Source organism: Solanum tuberosum, unplaced genomic scaffold (genome assembly GCF_000226075.1).
Source record: "Solanum tuberosum cultivar DM 1-3 516 R44 unplaced genomic scaffold, SolTub_3.0 scf00051, whole genome shotgun sequence".
Lineage (NCBI taxonomy): Eukaryota > Viridiplantae > Streptophyta > Magnoliopsida > Solanales > Solanaceae > Solanum > Solanum tuberosum.
Window position 1 is genome coordinate 399,816 of NW_006238978.1, and position 15,370 is coordinate 415,185.

Below are 15,370 nucleotides of genomic sequence, written 5' to 3' on the forward strand. Positions count from 1 at the left end.
TTCCTCTTTCTCTCTCTTTCTTTCTATCTCACTTTCATCTCATATTTTGTGTATAATTTCCCTCTCCATAAAAAAAACTCTAGTTTTATATTTATATATATATACATACATATATACAATATGGCGGAATTGGAGTTTCAAAGTAAGCATAATAATAATCGTACAAGCAACAGACGTTTAAAATTATTCGGTTTCAACGTGACGGAGGATCAAGAACAAGAGGTTGAATCGACAAAAACGTCGTCAGGATCGCCGGAATCCGGCAGTTTTCCGGCCTCCGACGGCCGGAAATACGAGTGTCAATATTGTTGTAGAGAATTTGCAAATTCACAAGCATTAGGTGGACATCAAAATGCTCATAAAAAAGAAAGGCAACAATTGAAACGTGCCCAAATTCAAGCTAGTAGAAATGCATATATGCGGAACCCTATTATATCCGCTTTCGCACCACCATCACACCTCCTCGCTCCCTCGGGAAGTGTGATGGTGCCCCCGACGTCTCCGTCGTGGGTTTACGTTCCCCGCTCCGCGCCACCCTTTCACGTGTCGCATGGTTGTGTGTTCCCGAATTCTACGGGGGCGCGGGGCGTAGGGAACTTACATTATACCGGCAGTGTAGAGGAATCTAGCTTAACTAGTGTTGGGCCTCAACAAGTTAAGGCCCATAGTGCTAGAGTTGATGGGCCGTCATTGAGTAGATTTTCGGGTATGGATGCTGGGCCCAATTTTGATGATGCATTTGGGCTGGATTTGCATCTAAGCCTTTGAATTAATTTTAAATTTTATCAAAAAATAGGATCTTGTATATCTCAGATTATTTATTTATTTTTTCACTCAAAGAAAAAAAAAATCCTTACATCCATTTTATGATATTTATGTCTTTTTTTTTACATTTTTTTTCTACTTATTGTTTGCAAATTTAGAGTTCAAGTTATGTGAAATATTAAATTCGTTGTATTTGCATGTAAATATTCATGTGATATCATATTAAAAGAACTTTAATTTTAAGTTATATCTAAACTTTTATGATGTGAATGGCTACGTAAAAAGATTGATGTACTTTACCTTTTTACTTTTCTTTTATCCATACAACTTTCTCACTTGTCTATGATTCTTTTTTGTTTAGTATGATCATTTATCTATGTTAGCCTGATTGATTCAAATTTACATCACGTAAAATTTAAGGAATAAATTTAAAAAGCGTCCCAAATACCTATATGAAATAAATTTTAAAAAGGTACCACACTAGCATCGAAATTTGTTATTTAATTAGTTGGAAATTATATAAAATTTGAGTCAAATCTATTAGTTCAGATGAACTCGTATTTTATTTATGTGCTACATTCACCTCTAATTATTGGAATCTTGTTCTATATACACAATCTAGATCACAAAACTTAACCCTTGCATCCTTGTAACTTCATATATTAGAAGTTAATATTCCTTGATGTAAACTACTAATAATAAAACAAAACTAGTAGGTTTATTAAATGGAATTAAAACAAATCTTGAAAGATATGTTTTGTTCTTCAAAAATTCTTAACTAATCCTTTGATATGCTTTATTAATCTTTGATCTCAAATAAAATATAATTGGTCCAAATGTGGGACCCAAACCTATCACACATGAAGACTATATCTAGTTCTCCTAGCTTTGAGATCTAGGGCTTGATTGGATGAATTTTTAAATTTTTTTATGGATGAATTATGTATATATAGTATTAGTCAAGTGTTGTTCTTGAGTCAAAGCACAATTAGTTGTCTTTTAATTGTCTTCCACTTGAACAAAAAAAATTAAACTAAGAAAGCCTTAGTGGAAAGCTGTCCAAACAAGAACCATTTGTTACTACATATATAATGGGAAAAGACTAGGAGATTTTTAAGGGTGTGGAAAAGAGGGGTAGGGGGGGGAGGGGTTGGGAATTTGTTTTCTTATTTAAAAAAATTATAACCCAAAGTGAGTGACTTCTTACTTAATCTTTATATATATATATATATTGATAGTATAAAGATTTTATTTGTTTGGATGGTTTAGATATATATCACTTTTTAGGCTGTATCAGAGTCATAAATTCAACAACAAAAACAACAATAACATATTCAGTGAAATTTCACGAGCTAGTGAGGTTTTGGAGAGGAGTAGAATGTACGAAAACCTTCTACCTCGTGGAGGTAGAAAGACTGTTTCCGAAGCCAGAAATTCATTGAAGAAAATCTTATTTTAAAAATAATACTATGTCGTCATACCTATAATTTAAACCTATAACCAAAAGTAATTTTAGAACTCCATCTTGCTTATATCAAGGGAATTCAACAGATAATATATGACAAAATGATTCGTTTATGTCCAATTTGTGCTACATGATTTTTGTGTGAAGAAGACGATTAAGTTGAACCCCTTGCATCCCTTTAGCTTATCTATTATTTCTAAACTATCAATTCATGTTTATTATAAATATTTACATGTGTAAACTTTATAATGTAAATATCTTTTACAAGGTTAATTTATAGAACATAAAATTATGCTTGATTAGTATATATATAAGATGAAAGTTTGTGCTTATTTAATTATGGATAAATAACCAATGGTTTTATGTGTGTTAACAAAGCTTACGTGTAGACACGAAAGCAAGATAATGCAACACTAAAAAAGGTGAGAAAAAGATAGCACCTAAATTAAAGTAAAATAAAATAAAATGATTAAGTGGGAAACTATTATGCATTTCTTTTTTTTGGGGCACCTTAGTTTCTTTTCGGTGCAAAAGTGAATATTAGTTTGAATTATGTTCATACAATATAATGGAAGGTCGGCTCTTTGCAATTAATTGTGATGTATGTGTTTGTGTGTAGTAATGTATCGGAGGAGCAGATTCAAAATTTAAATTTTTTATTTTTTTGGTTTGAAATATTAACCAATCGATTACTCAAATTACCGAACTAAAATATATCATTTGAGTTAAAATTATTGAATTTGATTGAACATGTATTTAAATATGTTCAGTGGGTAAATATTTTGATTGAATCTATCAGAAAAGAACAAATAGTAATGTTTTTATACATAAAGATTTGAAACTTTTCAACTATTTCAGTGAAAATTCGTTTTTCAGCATGCATATTTTAGTGAGTTGATTCTGTAGAAAATGAGTGAAAAGTCTTGTTCTATACATATATTTTTCACCCATTTACAACATAAAAAAAACCTTTATTCCTAATAGTCGGGTAAGCATTATATGAACTATTTAATAGCAATCATGGTGTGGTAACCCTCAAATTATGGGAGTAAATGATTTGTTACAACATATTAAACGTAGAATATTATTTATTTTATATTATAGATTGTATATAAATATAATTTATTATATTTCGTATCACAAGGACTACTTTCTTTTCTTTTTGTTTGTATTTAAATCAACTTTAACATGAAATAATATGATACTGAATAAGGTGCAATGATAATTATATACTATATTTGAACTATTATTAGAAGAAGATTTGATGCAAACTAATGTAGGGACCTAATGAATTATTAAAGGGGGAAGACAATTGGATGATATAATACAAAGAAAAAAAAGAAATATTAGTTTTGATTGGATGCTTTTCTTGTCTTATGATATACTTTGACATTGAGGGTTGTGGTGATCTTATTGAAAGAAATAAAGATAAAAGAAAAGATTGTGATTTGCAATCATAATAATCATATATTTGAAAACTCATGTGGCTATACTCAATTTAATTTTACTGATTGAAAAGTTATACTACGTAAATAGAATAAAAATAACGTAATTATACAAAATATTGAACCTCCTTTAAAATAAGACAAATACATGCTCAAATCTCAGGTATGACGTTTTTTACTTTTTCTAAATTCGTTTATACTGCTATTGTGAAAATTCGAGCACTTGGAAGAAGAGAAGAAAAGAAAAAACGAAGAATTTCTTTTCTCCATTAAAAATATGAAATAATGATCAGGTTGAGAATCATTATTTGTCAGGTTCAAATTTAATAGAGGCGTGAAAAATAAATTTAGTGATTGTTTTGACTTTATTTACACCTTAATGGATAAAATTACTCTATATTTATACCGATAGAAAATATCAGATATCTTGTAATATTATGTACAAGCTACCACAATTATTAAAAAAAGGTTTCTTCTGGAGCTTTTTGACATATGAGTAGTACAAAATGAAGCAACTCTTGAAGTGGTTGGTGAGGCAAAGGAACTTGGAAAAAATCAATCTCATTCCCACAACTTTTGTCTGATCATGAAACAAAAAAATAACTTAACCCCTATAGTACTCATAGCTTAGCTGTTTTTTTAATTATATATTATATTCTTTTTTTTCTTAGAGGGCCCAATAATTTCTCCTTCATTAGTGCATTTTTAAGTGATGTAGACATCCACTTTCTTAATTTAATTAATCAAGAATTTTTTTTTTAAAATCAATTGTTTTGTCACCTTCCACTCAAGTTCTTATATGAAGCAATATTTATTTATAGAAGTTAATAAAAAGACAAAAGGAGAAGACTCATCATATTATAAATATTATATGCTAGACAATATAATTTTTATAATAAAGGTTTTGTGGTTTACTTTTGTCTCAATCTATAAGTTCAAACATCACTTGGTGAAAGCTAGCTAGCTCCCTCTAAGTGAGGCAATCATGCTAAATTGATGGAACAAATTAAAGTACCTTTCATAGTAGATAGCTTGCTATATTACTTCACATGATCACAATCAACAAAATAAAAGCCCCACTTCTATGAAATATTAGATAACTCAACCAATTACAAGAAAAAGGTGATTTAACCCCTCCACCCCCCACCCCCCCACACACACAAAATATCTGAATTAATATACACATATCTCAATTAATTTTATGAGGTATCTATTATCTTCCATCAATTACAAGTATCGAGTAAACATTTCATCAACACTTGGACAGATGGAGAGAACATCACCTAGTATTTTTTTTTGTCTTTATTGAGATTTAAAGTACTTGACCGATCATGATTCCTAATACACTTGATCATTAACCTCTAGATGGAGTCGGATCTAGAAGTTGACGCACTCAATATGTAATTTTAGTTTAAACTATGTATTTGAATTAAAAAAAATTAATAAATATGTGAGCAAAAATTAAATTCAAAACTCAATTACTATCGTAACATTTTATGTCAATATTCTAGAATTTGGAATTCGTCAAGTTACTTCACCTCTCCTAAGTTATGCTCTGGAGTGCAAGTATGTAATTTAACTTATAAACATCGATAATGTACGATTTAACATATTATAACATATCGATAGCTAATTAATGCTTTTATTATAAAGAGTAATTGTTAGGTGCACAAATTAGAAATTAGGGCAATGATTTAATATTTGAGTCATATCACATGCCTTGGGTTCCACTATAGTTCAATCAATTTTGCATGTTGTATCCAAATATATAACACATAGGAGGAAATGGGATTTGTTTTTTAGCGGAATTTTTGCCATTAATGGCGAATCAAATTCTTTTTAAGTTATAGTGGGTTATGCAATCACAATCCTTCAATCTATACCTTGCATTGTACTTAATTAGGTGCTCTATTATTTGTTAATGAATTTTCCTATCGCTATATTATATATCGAACTTCCTTTTCGGTTCTTTCACTTCATCGAGCTTCCTTTCGGCCTTCTCAATTATTAGTACATTTATTTTTTTTTAAAACATTTATATGTGTTTTTAATGACAATTTTTTTTAATTGCTTAAATGTTATAAAATAAATTTTAAAAAGTGGTAAAGTCATACAAATGTTATGGTGTATGTAAAATCATATCAAAGCTTAACTATACTTGCAAATAAATTGTTAACTTCAAAAAAGGACAAGTCTCCTCAACAAATTTTGTCTTCTTACTTCAATTAAGCATTTAGTGTGCCAAGTAAACTTCACATTATGAGTATATCATTATCCAAACTCTAAAATCCTACCTTTTGATCAAGACAAACTAACTTCCAAAATGGCTCCCCTTCACATTTTTTTTCATAAAACAATATGAAAAACAATATTCAAGTAACGGGATCGTCTGAGAAAATAATCTCCTATTATTACTTACAATTTGAATGAAAGAAAATAATCATATAAAGATATCATATATTTTATGTTATACTTTAATTATGATCTCCGATAAAAAATATACATATATAAGGAAATACCATTTGTTATGGACTACAAGACTAAATTTTTTGAATGGTGGGGTAGGTGGGGAATTATGGATGATTATCTAGGTATACACTAGCTTAGTATGGGCGGATCTATAATATTGATTATGGGTTCACATACATTTACTTGAAATCGCTATAGCAATCAATAAATTACATAAAATTGAATTCTTAACAACAAGGAGATTTTTTTTCTTCTTTTTAGTGTGAAATAAATAAATAAATTTTGTAAATCCAACTCAAAAGGGTCATCAAAATAGGGCCCAAAAACCTATTCAATGATGGCCCACTATTTCCATCGACTCTACCATTGTGGGCCTTAACGTGTTGAGGCCCGATACTTTTTAAGCTGGGCTCTGCTACACTGCCGGTGTAGTGAAAGTTTCCTACACCCCTCCCGCCATTCGACATGTGGAAGGGAGGCGTGTTGCGCATGGTAAACCCACCACTCTCAAAAAATTACTGAATTCTGACGAATTGGATCAGAGTACGTTTTTGTAGAGCCAACCTCTTGTTGTAGAGTCAAACAACTTTTAACGTTCATTATTTGTACGAATATATACTTAAGCTTACTATCCTTCACGATAAATAGAAATAATAATATTCGTAGATTACTAAGATAAATTATTTTGTAATCCACGTGTGATGGAGGAACGGATATAACCTAAGATTCATATAGACTTTAAGCACCGATAAATTTGCTTTTTGACATGACCTATACTTGAGTTGATGGCTAGACTTTTAGCTTCAAAGCGCCTCTTTTTCATAGTTGATTATCGGTTCACGTAAATGCAATAATTTCAAGTCAGATCTTATATGTATATATGAATATCTATTGTAAATCCAATCATGATTTTATAGTATTTGGTGTCGTTGCAAGATAATTTTAAGTTTTTAAATTTTGAATTCGTCTTTATGTGTCAGTATTCACTAGGACACTACCATATATCATTGTTTAAGTTATAAATATAGTTAGTGACTACAACAAAAGAGACATTTAATGACAATAGATTTCCTTTTTAATGTCTGTAATATTGATTTGCAAGAATATTTAGCGGTAATTAAGTTACCGTTGAAGTTTGGACCCCACTATATTATGTTTTAATTTAATTATGAAGTATTATTTATGATGTTTACGTGATTGACGTTGAACACTTGAACTCCATCCATAGTTTTCTTCTTTTCTTGTCTTTGTTTCTTTAATTAATAATTACTGTAATTAGTTTGTGTTTTTCTTTTCCATAGCAAGAGATCTTTTCGAATCTTACTAACAACTCCAAAGAAAGAGAACAGTAAAAAGTTAATTAGATAGCTAAGTCTCACTTAAAATAAACAAAATATTCTTCAACTTTTTAATAAAATTTATTAATGATGTTATATTCATGAATGTAATTTCAATCAAAACCACTTACAAAGTCTTCACCACAACTCAAAATATGGTCCACCATGTCTCCTTATAGACCCCCACTTTCAAATTTCCTAAATAGGGGACTTTGATTCACCATGCATTAAATGTTTATTTCAATATATAAATAATAATAATAATAATAATATGATAATAACATATTCAGTGTAATCGTAATCTCATAAAATGGGATTTGGAAAAAGATAAAATATATGCAGATCTTATTTTTATCTTTGTATGATATAGATGTTGTCTTGGATAAATCTCCGTCTCAAAAGAAAAGTATATGAAGCATGATAGCAAGAAAATATGACAAGAAATAGTAATATACAAAGCATATGAAGATATTTTTTTAACAAATAATAGTAATACACATCGAAGAAAAAGAAACTACTCGATTACGATGAGTGAATAAAGATTATATTCTTTAATTTCCACCCATAGATTCTTGTGATATATAGTTCATAATCATCAATCTTAACCTATTTGGTAATTATGATATCTATCCTCAAAAACAAAATATTCCAAAAGTCAACATAACCATGGCTTAATTTAATTATTAGTTTATTGGTTAAAAATAAATTAATTTGGGGTTTGTGGAGGTGGGCTAAGGAGGCAAGAATTCATGCATCATAAATATATATATGTAGGGTCAATATTATAATTATTATTATATAATATAGTACATTAATGATGACTATAGGGTTTGTTAAATTAACCTGAAATTATGGTATCTAGATTTAGGAGTTAGACTTAGATTAGGTCCTATAATGAAAGCTTATAGGAGAATGTATATTTTTTCCTCAACACTAAACCTAACTGCCTATAAAGTATAAAAAATGATTAGTTTTTAATCATATATGTTGATCCATTTAGAGATTTTTACTTTTGTTTCTTATCTTGTCTCTAGTGGAAGGTTAGAAAATATACACTCAAGGAAGCAAAAGATTGGGCCACAATATTCCCTCCTATATGGGGCTCAAGAAGTTGGTCTGACTTCTCGATCATAATTTTTGAGTTCGAACTCTGAGCATGAACAAAATTAGGAGTTTAAATATGAGATTGAAAACTTTTTTTCCAGATAATATATTTGTATTAAGAATTATCTTGTTGTTAGAAATTGAAGTCATCATTTTGAAGTTCAGAATCATTAACGTTGAAATTTTGACTCTGTCTCTAGCTCTGAAAATGGAGAAATCAATGTTAATTGAGGTGAATTATTCCCTTTAATAAGCTTTACATACGCGATACAGTTTTTTGGTTTTCCACTCCCTGTTTGATGTCTGTATTGAGCCTTGACTAATCCAAATTGCGCATTGTAGGGCCCATTACGAGAGTGGTGCTCCCAACTAAATTTTCTTCATACTCAGGACTCGAATTCGAAACCTCTAATTAAAGGTGAACCAGTCCCACCACTACACTATAACCATGTAGTGCGATATAAATTTAAATCAATCACACTAATGAATATTAAATACTAGAAGGTTATTAATTTTTTGAAAAATGAATTTTCAATTGAATGGAGAGGAGACGCACTCCAAAATGACTATGAAACTTAAAGCTAGTAATTAATTAGTGGTTGAGACTTTGCAAATGTGGCTAAATAACCACAACACCTTCTTCTTTTTTCGTTTTCTGCATATATAGATCTAAATAGACGAAATTAATTAATGAAAATAAAATTCTTATTCAATATCTACTAATCCAAATTTACGTCGCATAGAATTTTTCCGATACCTATTAATTTGATTAATTCGAATTTGCCTGCATAGGACCCACTAAAGAATAATGTTTTCTAACTATATACTAATTTAACGAATTATGAACAAATTATGTCCTCTGAATAATTTGATTCTAATTTTTATATATATATATATATATGTGGTCCAGTATTATACAGTCTGTGTCCTTATTATGAACCATTTTGGCAACTTTATATGATTAGCGTGGGGATAATGTGTTTTTAACGGGCAGAGTCAAAATTTTCATTAAAATATATATTAAAATATAAAAAAATAAACACATAAAACAGTCAGGAGTAACTTCAATATTATAAATATAAATGAAAAATAATTATTTTGGTCATGTATATATAGTATTATATTATTTTCGACGTTGATGGTCCATTTTTATATATATAGTTAGTTGTATAATTAGGGGTGAAGTTTTGAAAATTCACACCTTTCATTATTATAAAACTTGTAGAAAAGTTGTAAGAAGAAAGGAAAAGGGAAATTTTGTTTTCCCTTAACTTCACGTCTTTAGTAACCAGAAGATAGAAAATTAAAGATATAAAATTAGTCCAACAAAATCTACAACAAAAATAATCCTAATATTTATATAACCTACACAAACTATATATATACTTATTATTCATTCAATATATACTAATGACGACTACAATTTCAAAAATATATATAATGAAATAACCTTTTATATTCTTTTACACCCAATTTTCAAAAATTATAAATTTGTAATGACAAAGATCGTTTCGTAGGTAGTAAAGAAGCAATTTTATTCATGTATTAATTTTTATATGAATTATACAATATTTAGTAGGTAGCTAGTTAGAAAATAAGTTATTCACGTATTATAAAGTTAATACGATATTTGGTTTTCAACTTAAAAACTTGAATAATTAACATATACATATATATAAATTATGAGTGAATTAACATATTATATTATGCAAGACGAAAAATAAAATAACTACTACCTACCTATACACTTCTAACCAGCTGTCAAACGATCAATTTTTGCATGCACATGGCTAGTAGAATAATGTTAGGAAGAAACACATGTGGATGTGCCTCACACTGTTCTAACAAACACATAGTTTTTATATAAGAATTTAGGAACCAAGAAGAATGTCACATTAATTAGCCATGTTTGGGCCCTACATATACTGCAATTTTTTGCTTCTTGGATCCACAACTAATGAATAACTAAATTATCCAATTTGAACCTAGATTGACTCGATTTTAAAATGTGTCACGAGACCTAAAATCATGTTTTCTTATATATCAATATGTCTACTGTGTTTTGTCGATATGTGTTTCGCTCTATGGTGTTGCAAGTTTGTACTCTGAATGTCACACACTCGGTATTTATATTAAATTAATTAATGTAATACTATATATAGCTCTGCATATGGTGTGTTTTTTTCTCTCTTTTGAAGGTTTTTTTGCATCAAGTCTCCCTTTTTGTATTTTTTTAATAATGAAGGTAGAAGTCAAAGTCAAACTCCCCAAACTCAGGTATACCTTAATTGTTTGGAAATTATATATATAATTAATATAAGACATATATATCGTGAATATAAATATCTTTACTTAAAAATATATTAAATTATAAAGAAATAAACACATAAAATAGTCAAGGAAAACTTCAATATTTATAAAATTTGTTAGTTAATTTTGATTAAGTAATATGTATTCTCAGTTTAATTATAATAATTAGGTTTAAATTATTTGATTTATCATAAATATCAAGTGTGAATAAATATGTTCGTAGAATGTTGTAGTATTCTTGTCTAATCAACTTTAGCAAGCCCTCTTGTTAAGCAAAGTGTTCCTTTTTTCTTCCTAATGGTTTTCCATCATCATAATACATACAGATTAATTAAAACACTTTTAATCAAGGGAGACCTTAATCATGCTAATTAACTTTCTTTGTTGTTGATTGAAAGTGATGGCAATATTATTGTTCAAAGATCTCCCAAATCTTAATTATGGCCCACCAACTAGTGTTTATCAAGATTAATCAACCAATTAGAAGTTATTACATTGATTTTTAAACATGAAATTATATTATATTTGTGACATGATCCCATCATAATGTACAAAATAAATATAATTAAATCATTAACTTTCTAGTCATCTTATAACTTCCTTTTTGGAGCCATTACTTTAGAAGGATCCTAAAAAAGATTAAAGATAATATCCCAATAATTCTGACTTAATTTTCAAGTTGTTATCTCCTTTTTTGAAAATTATATTTAATTATAATTAAGGTAATGGCAATCCCATCAAAACCTTTTTGATTTTAAAATAACAATTAATAATACTAATTAGGAAAACCCGTGAATTAGGAGGGGATTAGCAAGAAGACACATGGTCACTCATGCAATAAAACAAATTTAATTTGTTATCGTGTTATATTAAAAAAAAGTTGACACTTAAATACATGTCGTGCAAAAACAACTAACTTGGTTCGGTGATCAAGATTTAATCAGTGGCGAAGTTAAGATTTTTTTCTGATCTGTTCTAAATACGAAAAGTAAATGCAGAAAGAAATCAAATATATTTAACAACTATCATATAAAAAACAAAAAAAAAGAGACAAAAATGAAATAAAAATAGCAAATGCACATAATGAATTTTTTTTTCTTTGATATATTGAAAAACTAAATAAATAATTTGATCATGTACAAGATCCCATTTTTAGGATAAATTATAATTCTACTCTCCTGTAGATTATATCCAAGCCAAGCCGTGAGCCGACATAAATTCACAAATAGCCACTTTTCAGTTCTTATAATTGAAATTCTAAAATTTCACTTGTGAAATTTGAAATTTTGGCCAATTTTCAAAGACATAGTCGAAATGTCTTGAAAGTTCAACGATGAAATTTGAAATTTTATGACGATAACTATTTTTCAAAGGTAGAAAAAACGAGTGGCCAGTAAACGATATTTCTATGACCCGGCTGGCGCAAGGCTTAGATGTAGATCCAATCCAAACGGGTCATCACAATTGGGCCCAAAATCCGGTCTAGAGAAACTACTCAATGATGGCCCATTATTTCCATCAACTCTACCACCATGGGCCTTAACATGTTGAGGCCCAACACTTGTTAAGTTGGGCTCCGCCATATCGCCGGTATAGTGAAAGTTCGCTACGCCCCTCCCCACATGTGACACGTGGAAGGATGGTGGAGCGCGTGGTACATAAACCCACGATGGATTTGACCCCGCCGGGTACATCATAGTACCCGGCGGAGTGAAGAGGTGAGATGGCGGAGCGAACGCGGAGATAATCGGGTTCCTCATATAAGCATTTCTACTAGCTTGAATTTGGGCACGTTTCAATTGTTGCCTTTCTTTTTTGTGAGCATTTTGATGTCCACCTAAAGCTTGTGAATTTGCAAATTCCCTAGAACAATATTGACACTCATATTTCCGGCCATCAATCGCCGGAAACTCACCGGATTCCGGTGACCCCGATGACGTTTTTGTAGACTCAACCTCTTGTTCCTGATCCTCTATAACGTTGAAACCAAATAATTTTAATCGTCCACTAGTATTAGAACCCGCGCGATATTCCAATTCCGCCATATAGATGTATCTCCTTAAATATGTATATGTGTGTGACTATAAGTGTATATGTGAAATTAATGAAGGAGAAGGCGAGACAAATAAAAATGTAACAGAATTTTGAAACAAATGAGAAGGCGATAGGGAAATGAATGCATGTATTAAGTTATATATATAATACAAAGTTTGGAAGGGTTTTAATATTTTAATTTAGCAAAGAGAATATTTTATTATAAAGTAAGAGAGAGAAAAATAGTTTGTTGCGGACATCACAAGGAGAAGTTTAGGAACATCAACAAGTTAAAGAGTGACTAAATTGGGACCCACTCGTAAAATATTTACGCGTACTCGATATTTTATATTTTGAACTTTTTTGTATTTGTGTAAATATTAAGTATGTAAATGCATGCATGTGATACTCATGATGGAAGACAGATCGATGAGGATGGGTCAAGAGAAGGACGAGCAAGTGTCAAGCTTTTGAAAATCGAAGTATATGATATTTTAGACAAATCACACATCAAAATTAGAGATAGTGAAAGTGTCAATTTGTTTGTTTGTTTTTGTTTACTTGAGGTTTTAAATTTTGTCTTGTTTCAATTGAACTATTGAGTATAGTGGAGTGAATTTGATTCATGTGAAAGTAGTAGGGTTGTTGAACTGTCAAATGATTGTCATTTAGTTTAGGTAATTGTTTTTTTAGTAGTGTAAATTTTTATGTTCTCATTGCACTTTGTAGATTTCGAACAATAATAACAATAACATATTCAGTATAATTTCATAAATAAATTTTTAAAAAAATACTGTATATATAAATCTTACAGAGAAATGATTATATGACAGACCCGCAACTCAAGAAAAACAAATGAAAGAACTTTTGTAGCTTTTATTTACCAAAATCATATGATGAAAGATCAGAAGAACATATACTATGAGTACTGGATGCAGTGGTTGAATTGTTCCACCCTTGATTAGAGTTTCAGGTTTGAGTTATGTATAAAAAAAATTCTATTGGAAATATCACTCTCAAATGTATTGCAGTGCATGATTCAAATTTAATCGAAGCTTCAATATAAACTCCGAACACCGAATAAAAAAATACTAAAACCATGATCATTGATTAGGGGACAAGATATCACATGAGGATTCTTGTAAAAGTTGTCTAAACTAGTACCTAACAGAAATGACCGTGCCTTTCATGGAATTACTTCAAAATTGAGATGTCTAAAATTAAATTATAATTAGTACTTTAATTGTCTCAATTTACCTATTATATTTTATTCTTCTTTTTATAAGTACGAGTAGATATTACCTGATTTGAAGTTTATAAATTTAAAATTTTAATATATTATCAAGTTCTAAATACATATTAATAAATCAAAAGCTTTAGGTTGGTTGAACTCGTAAACTATATTTTTGCATTATATTTATTTTTAGATCTGTGAATTTGCATGTCTATTTTTTTTTTAAGTATACAATTTTATTTATTTATTGCGTGAAATAACTCACGATATTGATCTAACTAATTGATACGTAAAAATATAATTAAACTGTACTTTAATTATTTTAAGATGTCTTCTAATAACTTATGTGTTTTCTTGCTATTTTAATAAATATATAATAGATGATGAACCTCTCGATAAATTTTATCTCTACAACTATTTATATTCTATGATATGGTCCCTTAAAAAGTTAAAATATTATATGTCAAATATTTGTATCTTAAAATTGTATTAAATTCATTTTATTTGGATTTTTCTCTTTCATTTGAACAGCTGTATTAGCTTAATCACAGGAGCCGACACAGACCAAACCAATAAGAAAAAAATTAATGTAAAAAAGTCAAAAATAAAGTAATAATTTCATGCATGTAATGTACATTATAATAAAAATAGTTTTTAGCATCAATAAATATATACACATTGATAAAAATTATTATTAGAACTTTTATCGATATTAATCAATTATTATTAGATCCAATATCACTATAAACTTTAACGATATATACAAAAAATGTTAACTAATTACAACTAAAAATTATTTTTGATACCGTACGTATAGATCAACATAGAATATGGGTCTTGGTTCGAATTCTGCATATTACAAAAAAAAAAAATCATATTAAAAACCTCGCCTTTAAAAAATTAATATTGCAATATACGAATTCAGATTAAAAAATTAATATTGCAATATACGAATATGTCAATAATTATCCAACGGTTACATAGGAACAGTATCTAACCTTAGATTCATGCACATCTATGCTTATTTATTGATCAAATGTAATCACACCTTTTCTCTATGGCCCACGTGTCTCCCTCATACTAATACAACTTATCTAAAATAATCGTACTGTTTGAGTCAGCAACGAATTCGATAAATTAAATATTTTCAATATGATATATATATATATATATATATATATATATCTCTTCCATTACACAATATATA

At 29.0% G+C, this 15,370-nt stretch overlaps 2 protein-coding genes across 2 annotated transcripts; one reads left to right on the plus strand and one right to left on the minus strand.

Moving 5' to 3' along the window:
• On the plus strand, nt 1-1,008 carry LOC102581382 (zinc finger protein 6-like). The gene has a single exon (XM_006344085.2). The coding sequence runs from the start codon at nt 121-123 to the stop codon at nt 766-768; it is 648 nt and encodes a 215-aa protein (XP_006344147.1). The 5' UTR covers nt 1-120; the 3' UTR covers nt 769-1,008.
• A 10,970-nt stretch (nt 1,009-11,978) lies between these two features.
• LOC102581712 (zinc finger protein 6-like) lies at nt 11,979-13,077 on the minus strand. Its single transcript, XM_006344086.2, has one exon. It carries the CDS (start codon nt 12,938-12,940, stop codon nt 12,302-12,304), a length of 639 nt encoding a protein of 212 aa, XP_006344148.1. The 5' UTR covers nt 12,941-13,077; the 3' UTR covers nt 11,979-12,301.
• Between the last annotated feature and the right edge of the window lie 2,293 nt (nt 13,078-15,370).

What these genes read in the sequence shown, in the direction of transcription:
- LOC102581382 (XM_006344085.2), top strand. Translation starts at nt 121, where the DNA reads ATGGCGGAATTGGAGTTTCAAAGTAAGCATAATAATAATCGTACAAGC.
- LOC102581712 (XM_006344086.2), bottom strand. Translation starts at nt 12,940, where the DNA reads ATGGCGGAATTGGAATATCGCGCGGGTTCTAATACTAGTGGACGATTA.